The sequence below is a fragment of the Coffea eugenioides genome, chromosome 8 (assembly GCF_003713205.1).
Source record: "Coffea eugenioides isolate CCC68of chromosome 8, Ceug_1.0, whole genome shotgun sequence".
Lineage (NCBI taxonomy): Eukaryota > Viridiplantae > Streptophyta > Magnoliopsida > Gentianales > Rubiaceae > Coffea > Coffea eugenioides.
This window is the reverse complement of record NC_040042.1, coordinates 45822899-45845106: the sequence shown is the minus strand read 5'-3', so window position 1 is coordinate 45845106 and position 22208 is coordinate 45822899. Positions and strand designations below refer to the sequence as shown.

The window sequence follows — 22208 nt, the reverse complement described above, 5'->3', positions numbered from 1 at the left end:
ACAGGTTAACTAGCGGTTTTTTTCCCAGTAGAGAAAAGGTGGAATTTAAAGAGCGAAAAAGAGCAAAGAGGATTTAAATTCAGGACCCTTGAGAACGAGCATGCCCTTTTTTTTTTTTCTTTCCTGGGCGATTGAGATGTGAAAGAAGACGTTGGTTAGGAAGGGCGGGGATGGCGGAAAGGGGACTAAATATGAATGACCCAACAGACCGCATGGTTCAGAAAAGAAATGAGGTACGTGAAGTTTGTTACAGAATAGTACTCCTACTACTACTACTACACGTCTACGTAGAAACTCGAGGGGGAGACCATCATATATATTAACATTACAGGAAGGGTTTGATGGAATGTCGTTTTAAGGTTAGATGGGAACATGGGCCCATTTTCTAGGGATTCTTTTCACTGAGGATGTCGGTTCCCTTGTATTGCAGTAGTAATCCCAATCCAACATATTTAAAGCTGGATTAGAGGGTTCTCTTTGTTTAGCGTTCCATCCATCCATACATCACAAGAATCTAATTGCACAAGAGAGAATATATGGGGCACCATTCTTGCTGCAACCAGCAGAAGGTGAAGAGAGGCCTTTGGTCACCTGAAGAAGATGAAAAGCTCATTAGATACATTACTACTCACGGCTATGGCTGCTGGAGTGAAGTTCCTGAGAAAGCTGGTCTCTCTTCAGCTCCCCTTGTGCTCGCATGTTCCATTTTACTTGTGGCTGTAGTTTTGGTTCTTGTCACGTAATGTTTACATTTGATTATTCCAGGACTTCAAAGATGTGGAAAGAGCTGTCGCTTGAGGTGGATTAACTACCTGAGACCGGACATAAGAAGAGGAAGGTTCACTCCCGAAGAGGAGAAGTTGATCATCAGCCTTCATGGGGCCGTTGGAAACAGGTTTTTAGTGATCACTTGTAAACTTAGTAATTTCTATTCCATCGGTTTGCAATCTTAGTTAATGGAGTAAATTTTTGTTCCAAGAAGTGTTAATGAAGGGAGGGGATGGGAAGGAGGACATGAGAGGAATGATGATGGTGAGGATCTTCCTTTCAGTACTAGAAATGAGGAACTTCTTCTGACAATGGAACTATGTCAAATTCTGACATAGCTAATAAGATTTCTAGCGTTTTTACCCCATTGTTTCTGATGAATTAAACTAGGATACAGTAGATAACGTGTAATGGAATCTTTTAGTTTGAGATGTTACCGGCATTCAGCTGTCCAGTTGAAGACCTCATCAATTCTTTGAGGCATTTTCATCTGTGATGAACTGATCTGCACATACGATCAGGTTTGAGCAAACTGGCTTCAACTTGAAGCACAGATTTCACTCGGACAACTTCCCATTCTTGATTTGAAATGTTCTTGTGTTCCTTCTTCATGAACTTAGGCTTGTAAATTAAGTGTCGGAACAAGTTTCTAGATGAAGTTCCAAGAACGTATATTTTCATGTAGACACATTGTGCCAAAAGACACTACAAGTTCGCTTTCGGAGTAGTTTAAAGGTATCAATTGTCAACTTTAAATTTGGAAGACGTTATGTAGGCAATGTCAACAGTTGAACTTCAGGTTTTCAGCTGAAAGTACATGTCTATTCTATGCACTGAATATTGCTTTACTTGTGCTATTTACGTCGGGGGTTTTTTCCTTCAGTCTACCTGTAATAATACAACTTATTCCAGCTACTACATGAGATTGCTTCTGACTCCCTAATTTCTCCTCATGCAATAAATGCTAATATTACATGGGATGGGAGTAATACTCAAAATGTATCTCACTTTGCAAAAAATCTACACTATCACAATCATGCATAGTTCCTTCGACCTTGGGATTCTACCTACTCAGAAGAATGTGTCTCCTCATCCCTGTTCAACATATAGTAACCAAAACTTTTTTAAAAAAAATAATAAAGTAACCAGTTAATTAGCTAACTTAGGATTTGCCTAATATAAAATGATAACTCCTTCCTACATTTGATGACTTGTGTAAATCTCATTGTCGCATGTATATTTATAAATCAGTTGATGATTTTATTTACGTTTGTTTTCTTGTTTTTTTGAGTGCAGTGCTGTCCAGTTTATTTTAGATACAGTTTTTCTTTGTATTAGCTTCTGATAGCAAGGAGTGGAATTTTGCAGATGGGCTCATATAGCAAGTCACTTGCCCGGGAGAACAGACAATGAAATAAAGAACTACTGGAACTCATGGATCAAAAAGAAAATACGCAAACCATCAGCAGCAGCAGCTCCACCAAACATCTCAGCAACTAGTACAGATCATCAGCAATCCGGCCAATTTTTCTCTTACAACACAAACCAGCTAGACTTGATCAATCAACAAGACTTTGCAATGAAGCCACAGAATATTCAAGATACCTTATTTACATCTCCACCCTTATTCATGTTTGACACTTCTAGTTCTTCATCGGTGCTACAAGGACTAACTGGTGATGGTAGTAATGCTGATCGAATGGTGCCGGATCACGATCAGCTCTTTCAAGAAACGGCAGGAGTACTGAATTCTTCAATCTGGCCACAAATGAACCAGCATCACCAAGACCATCAATCAACAGTACTGGTCCAACCAGCATCTTTTACGCCTGGATTGGATTCAATTAATTATTTGCCGCCATTGATCGATAACGTCGAAAATATGGTGCATATTGATCATGTGCAATCTTGTAGTAACATTAATAACGTGGAGGGAGAAATAACAACACTGGATTGCCTACAAAGGCAAGAGCTAAATCAATGGGTTGAAACAACACAGCAATGTCCTAGCTACCTATTTTGGGACCAAACTGATGATCAAGGACCACTAGGCGGGGATGAATCATTACCATCTTCTTCGTCAAATATGGGAGCTATGCTATCGTATCCTTCACCTCTGTAAATGGAAAAGCTCGTGATGATGGTGAAGAAACCACCTGTCTTTGGGGAATGCTGGCTTTTTTCTTTTTTTTTTTGGTTTTATTTTTTTTCCATTCACGTCGGATGAATTTTTTTTTTTCCCTTTTAAAATCGTGTGATAGCGGAATTGGGACGAGAATGTGTTTATTGATGTTTTCTGGAAAGCAAGAGAACTCTGAGAAATAAAGAATACATGCTAATTTATGATCAACGGGCACTTCTTCTCATTTTACCCTGTGTCCAATTGGTGATAGTACAATAATATACCCAACTCGTCAAATGTGGAATGATATTTTAATTTATGAGCTGGCGTTTTAGTTATTGATTGGGCTCAGATAAATCTTCTGCACTATAAACCGCACGGGGATGTATATTACAATTGGTCTCCATCTATAAAATTGAGAGTATATTGTGCTTTTGGGAATAAAAATGATCTCAACCATTGATATATCAAGCGAAAGCATCTTATAACATTTGGAATTATACAATATTGTTCCCCGTCTTTTTTTTTTTAAAAAAATAAATAAATGTGTTTGATATTTTTCCTATTCATAAATGGTCAGGAGAAAAACCAAATAGATTATTTTTTTTCCCTCAAGAAAATTGGTCCCAAATCACAATGGTAGAGGGAAAGGAAAATGATGAAACAAAGAGGTATGTTGGACATGACATGTCCGTACAGTTTCTTACGTGCATGTACATGCTTACATGGGGAGGGCACGCATTTGGTAAACTGCGTCGTATCTATCCCTGCACTGTGATTTCTGCTTTTCTCTGTTAAGTATCTCACATTTGGTGAGGATGTGTGAGTTTGATCAAGCTTCGTTCATCGATTCAGGGGTTTCGTTAATGTTTCTCAAGTTAACTTACGTATATTGTCAGTAATATGGAAGCCTAGAAAAGGGCAACCCCAAAAATAGTTGGTTTGGTACAAAAATTCAAATTATCCAGGGTACGTACTTTTGTCCTGTCGTCCATGATATTATTGTTGTGGAAAGAAAACTTTTTGAACGGAAAATCGGGCAGGGACAATCATGACTATCCTGGACGGTTCACGATTATGATCGGCTGAAAAAATGTAAGGATTAGATCATTGCATGTATAAATTCATAAAAATTTATTTTATATTTATTTTATATTAAAATGAATTACACCTTAAAAAAAGGTATATACATCCTGTAAAATTGAACAAAATCGACATAAACGGTTGCCCTAACAACTGCTTATGCCTCAAATACTTTTGAAACTATTTCTCAAATGATATATCACTTGAAGAAACTTTTCCTTCAGAGCTATGAATGGCGAAGGGGCTTACACCTGTTCTAGCAATAGATGCTTTTTTCACTTCCATTATAATTGGATGGTACCAGGTGGGCGGCATGGCATGATGGCAAGACCAAAATATATATATATATATATTAATTAATATTTTTTTGGGTCCAATTTAAACTGATTGATCTCAAATCCATCCGTGTCGATCTGTGGTTTGCACCAATTCTGAAATGGCCTTGGAACCAACGGGCGCCGTTCATGGTGAAGGTGTATCTGAAGTCTTGCCAGCAAAGGACCTGCATATAAACTTTCAACTTTCAGGGAGGGCTGCCGACTCTATATCTAACAACAAACAAATACAAAACCATAGGTTCAAAACTCGGTCGAAGCTTTTTCATGATGAAGGAAGCTCCATTTTGGACTGAGCTTTAGTTACCAGAGTCGAAACCATGGCAATTAATTTCCCTATATTCTAATCGGCCACTTATACCTGCAGCTTATTGAAAGATGTTTGAATAAGCCCCTCTCTTAATTTATAGTGCAGTCTGTTCAGGCTTCCTCATCATTTCTTAATTGTCACCCCGCGGGATTTGTTGACATGCATGCTTCCTTTTGTTGGAGTTTTGCTTTCTCATGTGGTACTTAATGGCCGCCGTCGACTCGGAGTACCAACCGTTGCATCTTCTCTCTTTACACAAGGATATGCCGACAAGTGCAGCTTCAACTTAAATTATACGACTTCAAATTAAAAGGGAGTTTCGAGTTCAATTCAGATTCGGCCCAATCTCTAATTAAATACATAATATTTATTCTATAATATATATAATTATAAATTATAGATATTATTATTGTTGTTATAATCGTATACAAGCCGCATTTTAATCAAGTTTGAATCAATCATAATCCCCCAAACTCAACTCATGTTTAATTTATATTTAAAAATAAATCAAATATTAACATCCAAACTCTATCCAATCCAATTAAAACTCAAGTTCCATAGATTTTTTTCCACTAGAGTTCGGACTGACCCATTCCATTATACAGACAAGCTCTTGACTGACCCAATCCATTAACAGCTCTCAGCCATCCAGACAAAGTCTATGGGCCCTCGCAAACAAAATTCCCTAAAATCCTATCTACCTAAACCGGTAGTGATCCACAAAGTATAAAAGATCGGAATATAAAATTCCCCACATCGTCAGAATTGAAAAAGATATCACTCTTGTTTTCTTGGTTAGGCATTCTCCTCCTCCTCAAATCCCCCAACTACTGCCAAAATAAAGTTTGATCTTCGTCCGACGGCCACAGAAAAGGAAGGACAAAGAGGACGAAACTTCGAGAGCTTAAAATGTCCCAGAATTGACGTGCCAGAGAACTTACAATCGTCAACCAAACCGCGTCGCATTTCAAGCGTACCAAATGTCAAAGAAATTAATTAAAGAGTTAAAGAAGTAATTTAGCACGAACACAAGGGTGAAAAAACACACAAAAAGCCACTCCTCTCAACGCAAAACTAATACTAACAATTAAATTAAGCAAATAATTCTCCTGATATCTTAATCAAGGTGATACAGATCCTCTGTTTTCCACCCAGAATGCTAGTTTCGAAGATATGAAATCACTTACACATTTTCCTTTCCAGGACGTGGGACTGGAAACTCAACAAGAACAATCTTGAGATTAATTTGTGTCTTTTTTTTTTTTTTAGACCACCCGGTATCCAGAGCCGCTGCTCCGACTAATCCGGATTCGGTCCAGATTGCGCCCGCAGAGTCTGACTCTTGCTTGGAATAAGGCCTGGCCCTGGGCTATTTGAACTTGGCGCTCACAACGAGAGTCGAACCGGGACCTCGTGTAACATTCACAAACCGCTTACCACTTGTGCCCAGCCACTGGGCTAATTTGTCTGTTTTCGAAGGGAGACAAGATTCAACACAAACCCACAACATGCATTTATATTATATTATATATTACAATGGGTAATCATTCAGAAATATAGCATCAGCCAGCAAGAACAGAGGACAACTTAAAGCACAGAGCTAGTAGAGTAACCATAATGCTACTAAAGAAACTACAGGAGGGCTTTAAGAAAAGAACAACTCTACCAGAAAAGCCACTGTTGCATGAACTCCACCATCTACTAACATCCGCAAACAACTCTCTTTCAGTCAACTTCCTCCATTTTACTCTCCTCATTGGTTTCCTCCTCCAATTCAGGCATGTCAGCGTCATCATCGGTCTCATTTTCCTCGATGCTAAGCCCCAATTTCAACATCCTATGGATCCTTGAACCAAATTGGTTTGGATCATCAAGGCTGAAACCAGACGTCAACAAAGCAGTCTCATAAAGAAGCAGCACCAAGTCTCTAACTGATTTGTCATTCTTATCTTCCTCGGCTCTCTTCCTAAGCTCCTTAATGATTCCATTGTCAGGGTTGATCTCCATTGTTTTCTTGCTTGACATGTAAGCGCTCATGCTGGTGTCCCTTAATGCTTGAGCCTTCATAATCCTCTCCATGTTTGCTGTCCAGCCATATTCCCCAGTGACCAAGCAGCAAGGAGAATCAACAACCCTGTCAGAAACCACCACTTTCTCAATTCTCTCTCCAAGAATATCCTTCATTACTTTGCAAAGATTCTCAAATAACTTTTTCTTCTCCTCCCTTGCTGCTTTCTCTTCCTCAGACTCATCGAGCTTTAAACCTTCCTTTGTTGCAGAAACAAGTTTTTTACCATCATACTCTTTCAACTGTGCAACAGCATATTCGTCAATGGCATCAACCATGAAAAGCACCTCGTATCCTTTCTTTTTAAGCTTTTCCAAGAATGGAGAGTTCTCAACAGCCTTCTTGCTCTCGCCGGTTATATAATATATGTCCTGCTGCCCTTCCTTCATCCTTGTGACATAGTCCTTCAAGCTGGTCAACTCATCCCCACTCTTTGTGGAGTAATACCTGAGAAGATCAGCAAGCTTTGCCCTGTTTTGGCTGTCTTCATGAATACCCAATTTGAAATTTTTGGAAAAGGCGTCATAGAACTTAGCATAATCCTCTTTGTTCTCTGCAATTTCAAAGAACATCTCAATGCACTTCTTGACAATATTCTTCCTGATGACCTTCAGGATTTTGTTCTGTTGGAGCGTCTCACGAGATATATTTAGTGGGAGATCATCCGAATCCACCACGCCTTTAACGAATCCAAGGTATTCAGGAATGAGCTCCTCACAATTATCCATGATGAACACCCTCCTGACATAGAGCTTGATGTTGTTCAACTTCTTCCGTGTATCAAAGAGATCAAAGGGTACCCTCTTTGGAACAAACAGAATAGCTTTGAACTCCAGCTGTCCTTCAACAGAGAAGTGTTTCACAGCAAGATGATCCTCCCAATCATTTGTTAGGCTCTTGTAGAAGGCAGCATACTCCTCCTTGGTAACCTCTTCAGGCTTCCGAAGCCAGAGAGGTTTCTGCTTGTTAATTTGCTGCCATTCATTTGTCACCTCCTTTATCTTCTTCTTTTTCTTTTTATCCTTGTCTTTCTCCTCATCTACTTCTTCAACTTCTCCTTCCTCGTCCTTCTTGGTTTCCTCATCTTCATCATCACTGATCTCTTTCTCAGTTGTCTTCTCAACCAAGAGATAAATTGGGTAGCTAATGAATTCCGAATGCTTCTTCACAAGGTCCTTAATCCTCCTCTCTTCCAAGTATTCCAGCTACACCAAATTGTCCAAACAAATGATGATAGATCAATTTGAGATGATCAATATCAGCCGTAAGTTTTGATAACAAAATATGATACTAAAACAGTCCAATCAAACAGTTGCAAACATCACCTACCTGATCCTCCTTGAGGTAGAGGGTGACTTTAGTGCCCCTGCCCAGTGGTTCTCCGCTGACATCCCTTGTCACAGTGAAGGATCCACCTGCTTGAGATTCCCAGACATATTGTTCATCATCATTGTGCTTGGTCGTCACAACAACCTTCTCAGCAACGAGGTAGGAAGAGTAGAAACCCACACCAAACTGCCCAATCATGCTAACATCAGCTCCAGCCTGCAATGCCTCCATAAACTCCTTTGTCCCAGACCTTGCAATTGTTCCCAAATTGTTTACCATATCTAATTTTCAAACAAGAACACGTGCCCCATTAATTTCTTATCCACCATCTAAATTGATTGGAAATGAAGCACTTGCACATATTCAGTCAACAGCACATCAATTTCGTTAGTCGTAACTGATTTATCAATAAATCAGGATTGCCTTCAATCTCCACACATTCTGTGCCCAACTTAATGTAAAATACATGCATGAATAAGTCAAGCAAAATCTCTGTTAAATGTTCGCAGAACGGCACAAAAATCAAAATTGATGAGTAGGGACCAAACTTTACGGAGTTATTCGAAACGTGAGAAAATATGTAAAAAGATGTTTCTGTCCTTTGCTAGCAATTTAAACATTACGAAAATTACTATTGACTTGATGAATTTTTCTTCACAACATGCTTGATCATGCAAAACATGAAAGCTGCAAACTGATATTCACATACCAACACTTCCGCCACCCTAAAAAAAAGTCCGAACATATTTCTTATGAAATTAAGGCTGCGGTGATAGAATACCTGATTTGGTCATGCCGACGCCACTATCGATAATGGACAGAGTCCTATTAACTTTATCAGGCACAATCCTAATGAAGAGCTCCGGCTGCGATTCCAACTTGCTCTTGTCCGTTAAGCTCTCGAATCTGATCTTATCCAGAGCCTTCACCACACCAAAACAAACATAATTACTCCGATATCTTGCTACTAGTACTTCTGTTAATATCAGCAAAACTTAACAGAAATTATCTGAAGGAAAAAAAAAATGGAATGCAATCGGCGAATGCTTACGTCAGAAGCGTTGCTGATGAGCTCACGTAGGAAGATTTCCTTGTTACTATAGAAAGTGTTGATGATAAGACTCAAGAGCTGATTAATCTCCGCCTGGAAAGCAAACGTCTCAGTTTCACCCGCCATTTGTACATCCGCCATGGCCTAGTGATAAGATTCGGCTTACAAATATATATATGCTGTGCTTTGTTTGTGTGTGTGTGTGTGTGTTAACTGGAAGATATGAGTGAGCGACAAACGAGAAAGGAGAAGGAAGCAAGAATATATACGGAAGAGGAAGTCGGTTCGGGAAGAATGTGGAGCGGTGAATAAGGAACAGAGTCGGGGATCCAGTTTGGCGGTTCTAGACTTCTCTACCATTTTCTCCAACTTTTCAATTTTCTCTTTCTTTTCCTAATTTGCCCTCTCATTCAACTATCTTTTTCTTTTTCTTTTTTTTTTTCCTATGGATTGTTGGAATGTGATTTATAAGTGGTTTTTCTCATTTATGGATAAGATTGGTTCCCTAATTAATTAAATCAAGCTCAACTCTATTTCTGTTTCTTCTTTCCCTAAGCAAAAAAAAAAATTTCGTTTGAGCTCATACAAAGTAATGACCGCAGTATAGATACAGAACCATTTCTATATTCGTATACAAGTTTGTTTGGATTGCTATTTTTTAAAATTTTTGTAAAAAAATGTACTGTAATAATTTTTAAAAAATAATTAAAAATATTTTCACGAAAAATGTAAAAATTTTTTGAAGAAAGATTGCATTCCAAACAAACTATGAAATTAATCCAGAATCATCTTGGTGCATTCGAGAAGTATTGTTAAAATTCATAGACGAATTAGGATAATACCATTGACATTTTGTAAAAGAAAAATAAAACAAAACCCATTCTATTCATGTTAGATTTAAAAAATTGACATGCGCAAGTGCTTTTTCATTCCTCCTGATTTCTGATTCCATATTCTCAGCCATCCTCCCTTATCTCGTCCAGTTCATTTCTCTTTTTCTTTGTTGTAGTTCAATGTTTTTTTTTCTCCCTTTTTTTTTTGCCTCGGAACAAAAGAAAATTTTCATGTTTTTTTGCAAATAGAACGTATGCACAATATTCTACTTTTGACTAAAATAAAATCTAAGCTGAATTCTTTCAAAAACTCTTCCACTTGTAAAATTACTATTGCGTAATGCCCCTATTAGACAAAGGCATGATCCCCATCCTTGGTCCAAGAAGTTTTTCCTTTCATCTGGTGAGCTTTTAGACAAATATATATTTCTTTAATACATTTCTCCGTTATCTTTTTACTTTACATACATCACGTGTTATAATATATATATATATATATACATATATATATATATGTTTTTTTAATAAAACCCTAAACAGTTAGTATCCAAAGTGATCTTTAGTTCCAATTTTGCTTGTACAGTTAATGTATGTTACATCACATGCATGCCCAATTTTACTTCTGCCGCTACAATAGGAAGTAGTAGTCAAACCTATCCCCTCTCCTCTGTGCATGTTTAAGACCAAGCGATAATTAGCATGACGGTCTCCTCATCCGCGGGGAAGCAATTATGTTAGTATCGTTTAATGCTGATTGCAAATCTTAATTTGACAACTTATGAGGCTTCTGTTATCTTCTTGAAAAATTTTATGGGGAATTATTTTCTAAATTTCTACCTCTCAATGATGATAATAACTTATCTCTTAATTGATCATAGTTAGTAATACTTTGCAATATGGCTCCGTTTGAATTATCTAATTTTTTGGGTATTTTTGAAAAATTTTACTATAACAGTGTATATGAAAAATTTTTACCATAAAATTTTTTTAAAATATTTGATATATTGTATGGATGAGATATTTTTTAAGTTATTATATATTACTGTAATATTATACTTCCTGTACTATCTATCACTACACTCTGAAACATTCACTGAATCTAAGAAAAGCAACTGGGTAGTACCCTCTTTATCTGCATCATCTTTTTTTTTCTAGCTAATCCATTGAACATTTAACTGGGGAAACCATCAACTTGTGTGATGAAGTTAAGTGACTATACTTAGAGCGCTACTCATCATTTATTGCATGGGAAAAGTTGATCAATAAAGCTATCAATAATCCATTATTATTGACCAAGAAGTTCCTTTACGAAGCTTGTTGCTCTGAGTACCTAGGATGATATTTTGCTACCCTTTTGGTTCCTATGTCAAATGCTGTGAAGGAAGTAAATATTTCTGATAACCACTGGGCCAATGGCTCAGTGGCCACCAGGGAAGGGCTTAAATCTCTCCTTGGGCTGTAGGTGAGGGTTCAAATCTTATCTGTAGCGAAAAAAATCTAAGAGTTGTGCCAAAGCACTCCCTTGGTCTAGTTGGGTTTGTATACCCTCTAACCCTCTACTACAGCCTCCTTAGACTCCCTCTCCCCCCTAGATTAGGATAGAGTAGGTTATACAAATGTATCGTTGCTGACAAAAAAAAGAGTAAATATTTCTGATGAAAGATCACGCCAACTAAATTTTCAAGACCAATAACTTTCCTGTACTATCTATCACTACACTCTGAAACATTCACTGAATCTAAGAAAAGCAACTCGGTAGTATCCTCTTTATCTACCCATTGGGCCAATGGTTCCTTAGGCTCCCCCTAGATTAGGATAGAGTAGGTTATACAAATGTATCGTTGCTGGCAAAAAAAAAATAGTATCCTTTTTATCTGCATCATCTTTTTTTTTTCTAGCTAATCCATTGAACATTTAACTGGGGAAGCCATCAACTTGTGTGATGAAGTTAAGTGACTATACTTTGACAGCTACTCATCGTTTATTGCGTGGGAAAAGCTGATCAAGAAAGCTATCAATAATCCATTATTCTTGACCAAGAAGTTCCTTCACGAAGCTTATTGCTCTGAGTACTTTTTTTTTTTTTTTTTGTCGGCAACGATACATTTGTATAACCTATTCTATCCTAATCTAGGGGGGAGGGGAAGCCTAAGAAGGCTGTGGTAGGAGACTAGTGGGTATACAGACCCAACTAAATCAAGAGAGTGCTCTGACACAACCCTTAAATTTTTTTCGCTGCAGGTGAGGTTTGAACCCTTACCTACGGTCCAAGGAGGGACTTAAACCCTCCCTGGTGGCTACTGAGCCATTGGCCCAGTGATTTTATTGCTCTGAGTACCTAGGATGATAGTTTGCTACCCTTTTGGTTCCTAAGTCAAATGCTGTGAAGGAAGTAGATATTTCTGATGAAAGATCACGCCAACTAAATTTTCAAGACCAATAAAAAAATAAATTAAATGAAAAAATAAAGAAGAAGGACCAGGGAGAAGATTAAAACACACACATACCCCCACAAAGAAGTAAGTATACTAACTTTAGATCGTTTCTAGAGTTTTTTTTTTCCATGTTGCCGTTGAATATTTTAAAGTTTCAGTTCAGTTAATTAAGATACCTAACTTAAAAGTTCAATTCACGAATAAAAAAATTGAGGAAACCCATAGGTAGTCGTAAATCCGAAAATATCTTACCAAATACTGGGAAAAATGGGTATTATATAAGTACACTATCCTATTGGACGTTGATTGCTCTTAAGCAAGTTGTCTTAAGCATATTGACATAAAGGCTTAAATATTTCTTATAATCTCAATCAGAGTTTAAACTTTTGAAAAATCATTCAAAATGTCCTTCATATTTCACCAAATGAATTTTTTTTCCATTACTTTTAAAATGGTAACTTTACGTCCCTTATAAAATCAAGTCAATAAAATTTAGTTCCAATTTAAATTTTCGAACACTTTTTATTTTGAATCCATCATGTGATCCATATATGATCATTTTGGTAGATGCAAAAAAATTAGATTCTATTTGTAGTTAAACAAATGACATGATCCATATTCATTTTTTGCATCTAAAAAAAGTAGGATTTGGAGCGAACTATGTTCTTCTTTTCCTAAAAAAAAAAAAGAGAGATACCAATCCATAATCATTTGTGCCATTAAAAAAGTAGGATTTGAACTTTTTATACATAAAAAATGACTACATGTAGGTTATGCAGTGATTTCAGGTTAAAAGTGATCGAAAAATTAAATTGGGGCAAAAAATTATTAACTTGAATTTGTAAGAAACGTAAAGTTAATATTTTAAAAATGAAGAACGACAAAATGTCATTTGATAAAATATGAGAGTCATTTTGAATGATTTTACTTTAAACTTTTTTTGTTCTTAACTATTTGACCCATAAAATTCTTTCTATATGTAAATTTTAGTCCTTCTGCCAAACTCTTTAGCCCCAGAAAACGAAAATAAAAAAGAAAATAGAGATACATGTTTTCCAACCAGGTCAGACGAGTGAAATTAGGAACTGACATTACTTCTTTGCCCCTGTATTATTCTATTATTTGTAATGGGCTTGGGGAAATATTTGTGAATCGATTTGCCCTTTTCACTTTATTTATGAAAAATAAATAATTATTGAACTTGAAAGGCTTTGGAATTTACCATTTCTGAAATGATAAAGGTCCAATTTGATTGAATCCTATCCATTTGACTTGGCAAGTAATGGTGCTCTACAAATTTTTGGCCAAAGATGCCAAGAAGTTAAAAGTCGACTAGGGCCTTAAAATTTGAGTCAATTTCATAATATGAATTGTGAGATTTAAATTTATACCCAAGTTGTATGAATTTACACAAAAAATTACAACATTTACATAAATTGATTTGAAATAAACAAAACTCAACCTGTGAGGTCCCTAATGTTAAAATATGACATTTAGGGGCCAGAAAATTTAAATATTCTACGAGGCCTATGCTGAGATCGCGAAAATATGAGAACTTTTGAGATCATTTTTAATTTTGACCTTTCAGAAGTCTATGCCACTGCACGGACGTTGAAACCGCGTTCACAGATTCAAAGCAGCCCCAACTCCAGTCTCCGCCCTTTCCCCCAGCCGAGCACCATGCCAGAAAATGCACCATAACTTATCCCAATAAATCGTAACCCCCCTTCAAATCTTCAGCCACTGAACCCCCTCTCCGCCTGAAAAAGCAACTCTAAAAGCCGTCTTGACTCGGCAGTACCCCTCCAGCATCAGATTTGAAATCTAAAATCTTGTTCAAAAGCTCAAATGGCCAACCATAATGGTAGTTCAGCAGCTTTTGAAAGTAACAGTTCTAAAAAAGGCAATAATAGCATCAAAGGAGTGCTTATTCATGGAGGCAGATATGTTAGATATAATGTTTTCGGTATCTTGTTTGAAGTCTCCAACAAATATGTCCCTCCCATTCGCCCAATTGGCCGTGGTGCTTATGGCCTTGTTTGGTAATACAAAAATGGAGCCCTTTTATTGATTTTGTTAGTTTTATTAGTCTATGTAAAGATTTTACCATCTGGGCTTAGGTTGGTTTGCTGAAAGATTGGATTTTTTGTTGTTTTCTGTGTTTTTTTTTGGGGTACAGTGCTGCTGTGAATGCACATACTGCTGAGGAGGTTGCTATCAAGAAAATTGGTAATGCTTTTGATAATCGAGTTGACGCCAAAAGAACTTTGAGGGAGATTAAACTCCTCCGCCACATGGATCATGAAAACGTGAGTTCAAGCTTGACGTTCGAAGCTAACAATTTCATCTGATTTGTTGATCAATTGGGAGAAACAAAATAGAAATTGCTCATTTGTTCAGAGCTTTTTCTTGGTAGTTTTCGAGATTGCTACCCTTTTTTCCGATTGTGGCTCTTGGAATTTTAAAGTTTGTCTAATAGAAAAGGAGGGATCATTTGGTTTGATAAGTCGTGGTTGTGCTGCTGCTTATCAGGTTATTGCTATCAAGGATATCATAAAACCACCGAACAGGGAAGCTTTCAATGATGTATACGTTGTTTATGAGTTGATGGATACTGATCTTCATCAGATTATTCGCTCTGACCAAGAATTGACTGACGATCACTCTCAGGTTTAGTACTAACACTTTCATGTGTTACTATGTTGCATGCTAAAGCCCTAGAGCTTCAAATTAATAGTTATTCAACTGATTTTCTAGTTGTTTCAATCAGCAGTATTTGCTCGCCTTTACAATCTGCCTACTTACTTTTCTTGGAACTTGAGCACCTTTTAATCAAATGCAGCTATATGAACTGACTTTTCACTAAGTTTCCATTGTAAACCAATCATGCAAGACTTTGTCGCTTCATCACTAACTTTCAGTTTGTTGCTTACATGTTTCTGGCAATTGTGGTTACGACAACTGGTCATGACTTCAAGGTTAATGCCCTGTTGTTTTTTTCTTCAGTATTTTCTGTACCAGCTTTTGCGGGGACTGAAATATGTACACTCAGCCAATGTATTGCATCGTGACCTCAAGCCCAGCAATTTGTTTCTGAATGCAAATTGTGACCTTAAGATTGGAGACTTTGGTTTGGCAAGGACAACATCAGAAACAGATTTCATGACAGAATATGTTGTCACTCGTTGGTATCGGGCACCTGAGTTGCTCCTCAACTGCTCAGAGTACACTGCTGCTATAGATATTTGGTCAGTAGGTTGCATTTTTGGTGAAATCATGACAAGAGAACCTTTATTTCCTGGTAGAGATTATGTTCATCAGCTCAAACTCATCACAGAGGTATCATTTTTCTGAGATTCTGTTTGAAGTCATTTTCCACTGGGAATTCTTGCTTTTAATCTCCATGAGCTGGGAACTTAACTCTTACTCTACGTTTAAAAGTTGGAAAGTAGTGAAGAAAGAGAAGCTGTAAGGGAGGAAAAAAAACAGTGATGATAAAGTCATACCGAGTAATAGCGACTAATGAATGAGTGAATGGAGGGGCAGAATTTTCATAATCTAAATTATTATGTCTTAAACAATTCTTATTTGGGAGTGCATTCTAGCAAATAATTTGAGCCGAGATTTATTGTCCTTTGTTTTAATTTCCTAGAACCACAAATTTTGGCAGAACCACATTTCATCTTTAGAATCAATCTCTCTTGCTCTTCTTACATGGCTACATGAGCTATTATTAATTTTGGATTTATAAGAAGTAAAACTTGTGGAGAAGGAGAAGGTTGTTGATGAGGGTTATTTGACACAGCAAAAGAATAAAATAAAGTGATATTTGACGCTATTTCAATTGAACTACTCCATGCCATTGCATATTGTATTCATGCTAATCCTTTTACTTCAGCTCTTGGGTACTCCTGATGATGCAAGCCTTAGATTCCTGCGAAGTGATAATGCTCGGAAGTATGTCAGGCAACTTCCTCAATACCCAAAACAACAATTAACGGCTAGATTTCCAAACATGTCTCCTCTGGCTGTCGATTTGCTAGAAAAGATGCTTGTCTTTGATCCCAGCAAACGTATTACAGGTAAAGGCACTTCAAATATGAACTTCTGTACCTCCGACCCTCGTATTTGAGAACTTCTTAGCCTTAAAGATTTTACCCTGTTAGTTTAATTTTTTCTTTGGATTTGCATCAGTTGAGGAAGCGCTTTGTCATCCATTCTTGAAATCTCTTCATGATATCAATGATGAGCCAGTTTGCCCAAGACCTTTCCATTTTGATTTTGAGGAACCATCAATAACTGAAGAAAACGTCAAGGATCTCATCTGGAAGGAAGCAGTGAAGTTGAACCCTGACCCAACTTGTTAATCAGTTAGATGTAACATTAGCATTTGTTGTACAAAATGTTGGAAATAATGCAAGGTGTGATGGGGAAGTTATGATTTGCAATGCTGTAAGACTCTAGTTATGTGTTAGGAGATTCCGTACGCCACTCAAAAGTGGTTTTGTTCTCTAGTTATGTAATTTGCAATGCTGCAAGTTAGTGTTATCTAGAACCTTCTTCAGCGAGGGGACCTGCTCACAACCGGCAAGCTTCCTTGTTGAACAGGATTTCGAGTGTGTTTGGATAGAGTATTAGTTGGGATAATTACCGTAACGCTTTTTGTGATGTGATTTATATGAGATAAAAAAGTAGTTGGAAATATAAAAAGGTGGATTGAAAAATGTGTTTATAATACTAACAAAATACTATGTGAAATTATTCAGCAATCCAAACACGCTGCAGGCCGTCAAAGATCTCCTTCGCTGTTAGTGGATGTTTTGGACCTTAATGTTTTGAGATTGATGCAATCCTATGCTACTCTGTTTGTAAATGTGGTGTCAGTAATTGGCAGTATATAGCATATCCTTGGGTTAAAAAAAAAAGTGTTAACATATTTGAAATCTAGACGAGGAGGAGTGGATTATATTGCACGCAGAACTGGAGTGTGTTGCTACATTAGCTCGGCTTGAAGTCCTTTGCCAGAAGAGGTAAAGCGTTTTCCCACAGATGATATTATATCGTGTTTCTTTCATTCATAATTGAAAGCAAGGGACCTTAGCTTGATTATGCGGTCAATTTGCGTAAATAAAATCCTACATTCCATCAATGCAACCATCTTCTTGGCATCAATATGAAAGATTTCCAAACATGGTGTTTTTACTAGGCATTCCTTTTCAGTAATTTAGTATTGCAGGAACAAGACTGGACTTCAACCTAATCAATCAGTAGATGTTCTGTGGGGAAGTCACATGATGGACTGTATTCCTCTCCCTGCTGTGTCAATAAAGCACAAGGCTGAGGAGTGACAGCACTTGAAATCCCAGAAATGTCAGTGCAGTTCCAAGGTAATTTCTTTGCATTCTGTGCCAGCTCAATGGTGACATTTGATATGCATATTCCAGTAAAGGGATCACCAGGAATCCCTTCCAACCGCCCAGCCATGGTAACGTTTTCCGCTACTATGTCACGATAGTTGATATTTTCAACTGCAGGGAGGGCATTTGGATCATAATTATTATCAGGATGAGACCCATAGTTTCCTGTCATCCAGAATACATATTTCATAGTTTTCAAGGTCATCCCTTTCACATATATATCTTTCACGTAGCCTCCCCTTCCAACTGCTGTTTTGATCCTGACTCCAGATTCTGTATTGATTGCTACTATGTCTTCTGCTCTGACATCTTCAATTCCTCCGGACATCTCACTGCCTAGCGCGATGGTTGCACTGGATGGGGAGATACAGGTCAGTCGTTTGATGAAGAGCTGCTTGGTCGGCATCCCAAAAGCAATTCCATACTCATCCCAACCACTCTTAACTGCAACGCAATCATCCCCAGAGACAATATAGCAGTCCTGAATTCGAACATTTGTGCAAGAATCTGAATATTATACCAGAAGGGCAAAGGATGTGTCAATCAAGAATGACTTTCAAATTCAATGTTGGTAAATGAGAACTAAACAAAGTTTCCGATATTCCACTGGTTTACCCGGGTTGATGCCATCAGTATTTGGGGATGTTACTGGTGCTGTAATAGTGACGCCTTGGACAATTACGTTGCTGCATCATTTTATGAAACATTTACGTTTAGATGCATCATGAAGTTTAATAAATGGACTTGATAGAACATTTGCTTACTCTTGCTTATGCCGCCCCCGCCGCCTTGGGGGGGGGGGGGGGTTAAGAGAAAAAAGCCCAGTTACCTGCTATAAGTTGGATGTATATTCCATGATGGAGAATTAACCAACGTAAGATTGGATATCTGGATATTATCAGAGTACAAAAGCTCAATAAGGTAAGGACGTGTATATTGAAGTTCTCCTTTGTGAAATTTGTCCCACCAGGGCTCGCCTTGACCATCAATTGTGCCATTGTCCCCTGAAAACGAACTAACAGTGAGTTTCTTGCTCCATCTAAATCTACTTCCGAACTACCAGAAACTTCTCACATAACAAAATCAATTGTGGTGGTACCTGTTATAACAACGTCAGTGAGGTTAGTTCCGAATATAAAACTGATATATCTTCCACCCTCAGTGTCTCTCCCTCGACCATATGATGGCAGGGGTTCAATTACAGTCCACTCACTTTCATCCTAAACCAAAATAAAAAATGTTCAAGCTGTGATATTAGATATGCAAAGATCTTTCTCTGTGTCCATCAATCCAATGGAAATCTAACTCAGAAATTGATAGCTTAATCAATGTTTAACCATTCTTGATACTTTCAAGCAGGTAGTTTAACACTTTTATGTCTTGCCCGCAAACACAGATGGCAAAATTTTTTCTTGATTCGACTGCCTATACCAAAAATACTTGGTTTACAGGTGCTGACCATCAAAACCCTCTATGTGTATTAAATTGTTGTTAAAATAACAGAAAAGGGAGAACCGTTTGGCTGCATGGGACAAGTCCTAAATCCTAATGTGGCTTTAGTCCACACGTGCACATAGAAATTGTCAAAATGCTTCTTGGAATGTGGGCGGCCGAGTGTCACTTTCCCATTTCAATAATTGGATTTCTATGTGGACTAGCATATCCATATGTCCTCCATTTACGCCACTACTCTAACGCTTTCGATTTTGCGCTATAAAAGTGACCCATCTGGAGACTGAAGCAAGTTGGTCCATTCTCCACCACAAATTAAGATGTGAAAGATGAAGCACTTAGGTTACTTCTCTCCTAGCACCTATCTAATTAGGGCTCTTAAAGCAACCGTTAGTAAAAGTGGTGGAAATAGAGTTTATGCATAGATAAAGGCCATGCTCCAGACGAAGATACGAACAGATTGAGAAACATAAAGATATATGCACGCGAGGAATGAAAGTTGTAACTGCTTTGAAGTTGACTGAAGGATCCTAATTCGATTTTCGTTTTCTCTTTTGTTTGAAATTAGTCGCAAAACAAACCTGAGAAGCAAGGAGAACGGCATCTTGGTGGAGGAAGAGGGTGAAATGATCGCTGGTGATGTTAAAGCTTCCTGTCAACCATTTTCCAGGAGGAACGTAGAGAATGGATCCACCCTCTGATTCAAATTGGCTGAGATAATTGATGGCATCCTGGAAAGCCTTTGTATTTGATGTTGTTCCATCACCAACCCCTCCAAAATCTGTCAAGGAACCACTATGTTCTCTGCAGTTTATGCTGGAATACTCGAAATAATATTCCCTGTGGTGAACTTTTCTGCCATTAACATCTCTTGAACTCGTCAGAATCACAGCAGCAAGGACGAAAACTATGTTGATAACCTGTCAAAACATCAAGAAGATCAGCTTTTTTGGAGAGCAATTTAAGAAGGGGTTGATTGAAACTGATAGGAGTAATGTGAAGAAGAGGGGAAAAAACAAGAAGCTTTACTTGAATTCTTGTATGACTTTGCTTTAACCCCATCTTGGGCTTCTGTGACTTCAAGGAGAGGTAGTTGTAGGTTCGTTTCATTGCATAGGAAATAGGAACGTCATCACCTGTCTTTATAAGGTGGGAAATTCTTGTCCATTTCACTCGTGTCAATGTATCCGAACATAGAAGTCATATTGCCTTGTTTGAAAAGTCATTTATTTCTTTAAAAAAAATTTAGATTTGTCGTAAATATATTTTTTATTTTTTAAAAAATTTTATATATATCAAATTGCGATAATATATATATATTTTATAAAAATTTTAAAACATATCAATTCAAAACTTTTTTATTATTGTATAATAATTTGCTTAATGGACATAATGGTTCCCTCATCCTATTTTGATGGTTTTGATTTTTTTATTCATATAATTAAAAAAAAATTAATTAACTTTATAAGAAAAGTAAATCTAACCTATTATTGTCCTTCTAAAATATCCTTCTTACATTATGTAAGATGAAGTGATCTTTTGGTTGTTCTTTTTAGATGCAAGAAATCGATTGCAGGTGGACCCGTGACCCTGGTTTAATCTAATTAGTTAATGCTAGCTCAGCTTTTGCCAAAGGGGAGGAATTTTCCAACACTGCTAGCTCAGCACTTTTAATATATATTGTACAGAATTTAAGCATTTATAATTTCAATATATTGGCAAAACAAAACTTATTTATCTCTATGCGGCAATACATGCCACGTGTTCACTCAAAAAATGATTGGAAACGTTACTGTCCAAACAAGGCTAAAATGAATCTTGGGTACTATTAGTAATATTTCCATCAGCCACGTGATTTTGGGATCTCATATGGCAACGAATACAGGATCCCATACATAGACAAAAATATTTTCTGAATGCATTCTTTAATGTTCATTTTGACTGTCTGACGTGGACGTAGTTCTCCTCCTGGGGACAAAATAATAATAACAAAGTACTTTAATAATAATGAGATTCTCCAGATAATAATAACAAAAAAAAAAAAGTTAGTGGGTTTGTTGTGGGAATTTTGTGTATTGTTGTGGAATGATGCTGAGGAGATTGGTCAGCGGTTGGGTGGGTGGTTGGGTCCAAGTTTGCATGCCATCGTGAAGTGCCCGCATCTTCACTAACGACTTTACGAGTCACGGGTTTGGGTTATGCATTGGACCAACTAACTATTCGAAAGTGACCGAGGGGCATTAGCCGTAACTTAACTACAACTCGAATGAAAAAGAAGCAAATATATGTGCTTGTGTTTTTTTTATACATACGAAAAAAAAAGAAATTTTATTATTAAGATTGCTAGAAATCGTCCACTCACAAATAATTGACAAAAGTTGGCAAAGAATTCCAAAGGATTGGCAAAAAGAGCCAATTCATGAGTTATTTTCATGAGCCAATTCACATTAACAGAGATGTGATCTGATAAGGCAGCAATTTTACATGTACTTGTGCTTGGATAGAATATTATTTATAAATTTTTTTTTTTAAGAGCAGCATTATATTGATTTTTGAAATTTTATGTGTATGAGATAAAGACGCAGTTGAATAGATAAAATGGTTATTTGAATTACTTTAGTTAATTGATAATTTGTAGAATATTTTTTTAAAAGATTTTATAACTAAAAAAGATATTTTGGAAAGTATCTTCCAACTTGATATTGCGTGTCATTGTCGCGATTACAAGCAATACGATAGCCAACCGGATGAAGGCCATGGTCCAGATGGATAATGGGATGTGGATTCTCTGCATCGTCGTTCTGCAGTTCTCCCTGCTGCTGCTGCCGCACTTCGCCATCCGCCATGGAATAAATACCAAAAAATAGATTTTTTGCCCTATAAATAAACGGATTAAATACCAAAAAAAATTCTCTGTGAAATATTCAACTTACCTTCTTCCTATGGACTAGAAACATGTGACTTAAGCTACGTCATGGTTTTCAAGTTTTTTGAAACTAATGTAA

At 37.2% G+C, this 22208-nt stretch overlaps 4 protein-coding genes across 4 annotated transcripts; 2 read left to right on the top strand and 2 right to left on the bottom strand.

Annotated features, from left to right (window-relative positions):
• The first annotated feature begins 536 nt into the window (after positions 1-536).
• LOC113779323 (transcription factor MYB46-like) lies at positions 537-2981 on the top strand. Its single transcript, XM_027324875.1, has 3 exons — positions 537-669; positions 766-895; positions 2137-2981. The coding sequence occupies exons 1-3, from the start codon at positions 537-539 to the stop codon at positions 2888-2890; spliced, it is 1017 nt and encodes a 338-aa protein (XP_027180676.1). The 3' UTR covers positions 2891-2981.
• Positions 2982-6107: 3126 nt separating this feature from the next.
• Positions 6108-9304, bottom strand: LOC113779322 (heat shock protein 83-like). The gene is made up of 4 exons (XM_027324874.1): positions 9067-9304; positions 8797-8938; positions 8016-8296; positions 6108-7891 (listed from the first exon to the last, which is right to left on the bottom strand). The coding sequence occupies exons 1-4, from the start codon at positions 9205-9207 to the stop codon at positions 6344-6346; spliced, it is 2112 nt and encodes a 703-aa protein (XP_027180675.1). The 5' UTR covers positions 9208-9304; the 3' UTR covers positions 6108-6343.
• A 4641-nt stretch (positions 9305-13945) lies between these two features.
• LOC113781495 (mitogen-activated protein kinase homolog MMK2-like) lies at positions 13946-16953 on the top strand. The gene is made up of 6 exons (XM_027327440.1): positions 13946-14376; positions 14514-14643; positions 14867-15004; positions 15341-15673; positions 16233-16416; positions 16529-16953. Exons 1-6 carry the CDS (start codon positions 14183-14185, stop codon positions 16699-16701), a joined length of 1152 nt encoding a protein of 383 aa, XP_027183241.1. The 5' UTR covers positions 13946-14182; the 3' UTR covers positions 16702-16953.
• Positions 16954-17384: 431 nt separating this feature from the next.
• On the bottom strand, positions 17385-20369 carry LOC113779319 (probable polygalacturonase). The gene is made up of 6 exons (XM_027324870.1): positions 20233-20369; positions 19785-20123; positions 18851-18971; positions 18581-18755; positions 18367-18437; positions 17385-18258 (listed from the first exon to the last, which is right to left on the bottom strand). Exons 1-6 carry the CDS (start codon positions 20311-20313, stop codon positions 17591-17593), a joined length of 1455 nt encoding a protein of 484 aa, XP_027180671.1. The 5' UTR covers positions 20314-20369; the 3' UTR covers positions 17385-17590.
• Positions 20370-22208: the final 1839 nt, after the last annotated feature.

Bases quoted from the DNA above. Each gene is read 5' to 3' on its own strand.
- LOC113779323 (XM_027324875.1), top strand. From the start codon at position 537: ATGGGGCACCATTCTTGCTGCAACCAGCAGAAGGTGAAGAGAGGCCTT. The intron at 670-765 runs GTCTCTCTTCAG...TGATTATTCCAG, and splicing joins TGAAGTTCCTGAGAAAGCTG to GACTTCAAAGATGTGGAAAG. The intron at 896-2,136 runs GTTTTTAGTGAT...GGAATTTTGCAG, and splicing joins CATGGGGCCGTTGGAAACAG to ATGGGCTCATATAGCAAGTC.
- LOC113779322 (XM_027324874.1), bottom strand. From the start codon at position 9,207: ATGGCGGATGTACAAATGGCGGGTGAAACTGAGACGTTTGCTTTCCAG. The intron at 8,939-9,066 runs GTAAGCATTCGC...GGTGTGGTGAAG, and splicing joins TCATCAGCAACGCTTCTGAC to GCTCTGGATAAGATCAGATT. The intron at 7,892-8,015 runs GTAGGTGATGTT...AATTTGGTGTAG, and splicing joins TCTACCTCAAGGAGGATCAG to CTGGAATACTTGGAAGAGAG.
- LOC113781495 (XM_027327440.1), top strand. From the start codon at position 14,183: ATGGCCAACCATAATGGTAGTTCAGCAGCTTTTGAAAGTAACAGTTCT. The intron at 14,377-14,513 runs GTAATACAAAAA...TTTGGGGTACAG, and splicing joins GGTGCTTATGGCCTTGTTTG to TGCTGCTGTGAATGCACATA. The intron at 15,674-16,232 runs GTATCATTTTTC...CTTTTACTTCAG, and splicing joins AGCTCAAACTCATCACAGAG to CTCTTGGGTACTCCTGATGA.
- LOC113779319 (XM_027324870.1), bottom strand. From the start codon at position 20,313: ATGAAACGAACCTACAACTACCTCTCCTTGAAGTCACAGAAGCCCAAG. The intron at 18,438-18,580 runs GTAACTGGGCTT...AAAATGATGCAG, and splicing joins ATACATCCAACTTATAGCAG to CAACGTAATTGTCCAAGGCG. The intron at 18,259-18,366 runs GTAAACCAGTGG...TATAATATTCAG, and splicing joins TACTGATGGCATCAACCCGG to ATTCTTGCACAAATGTTCGA.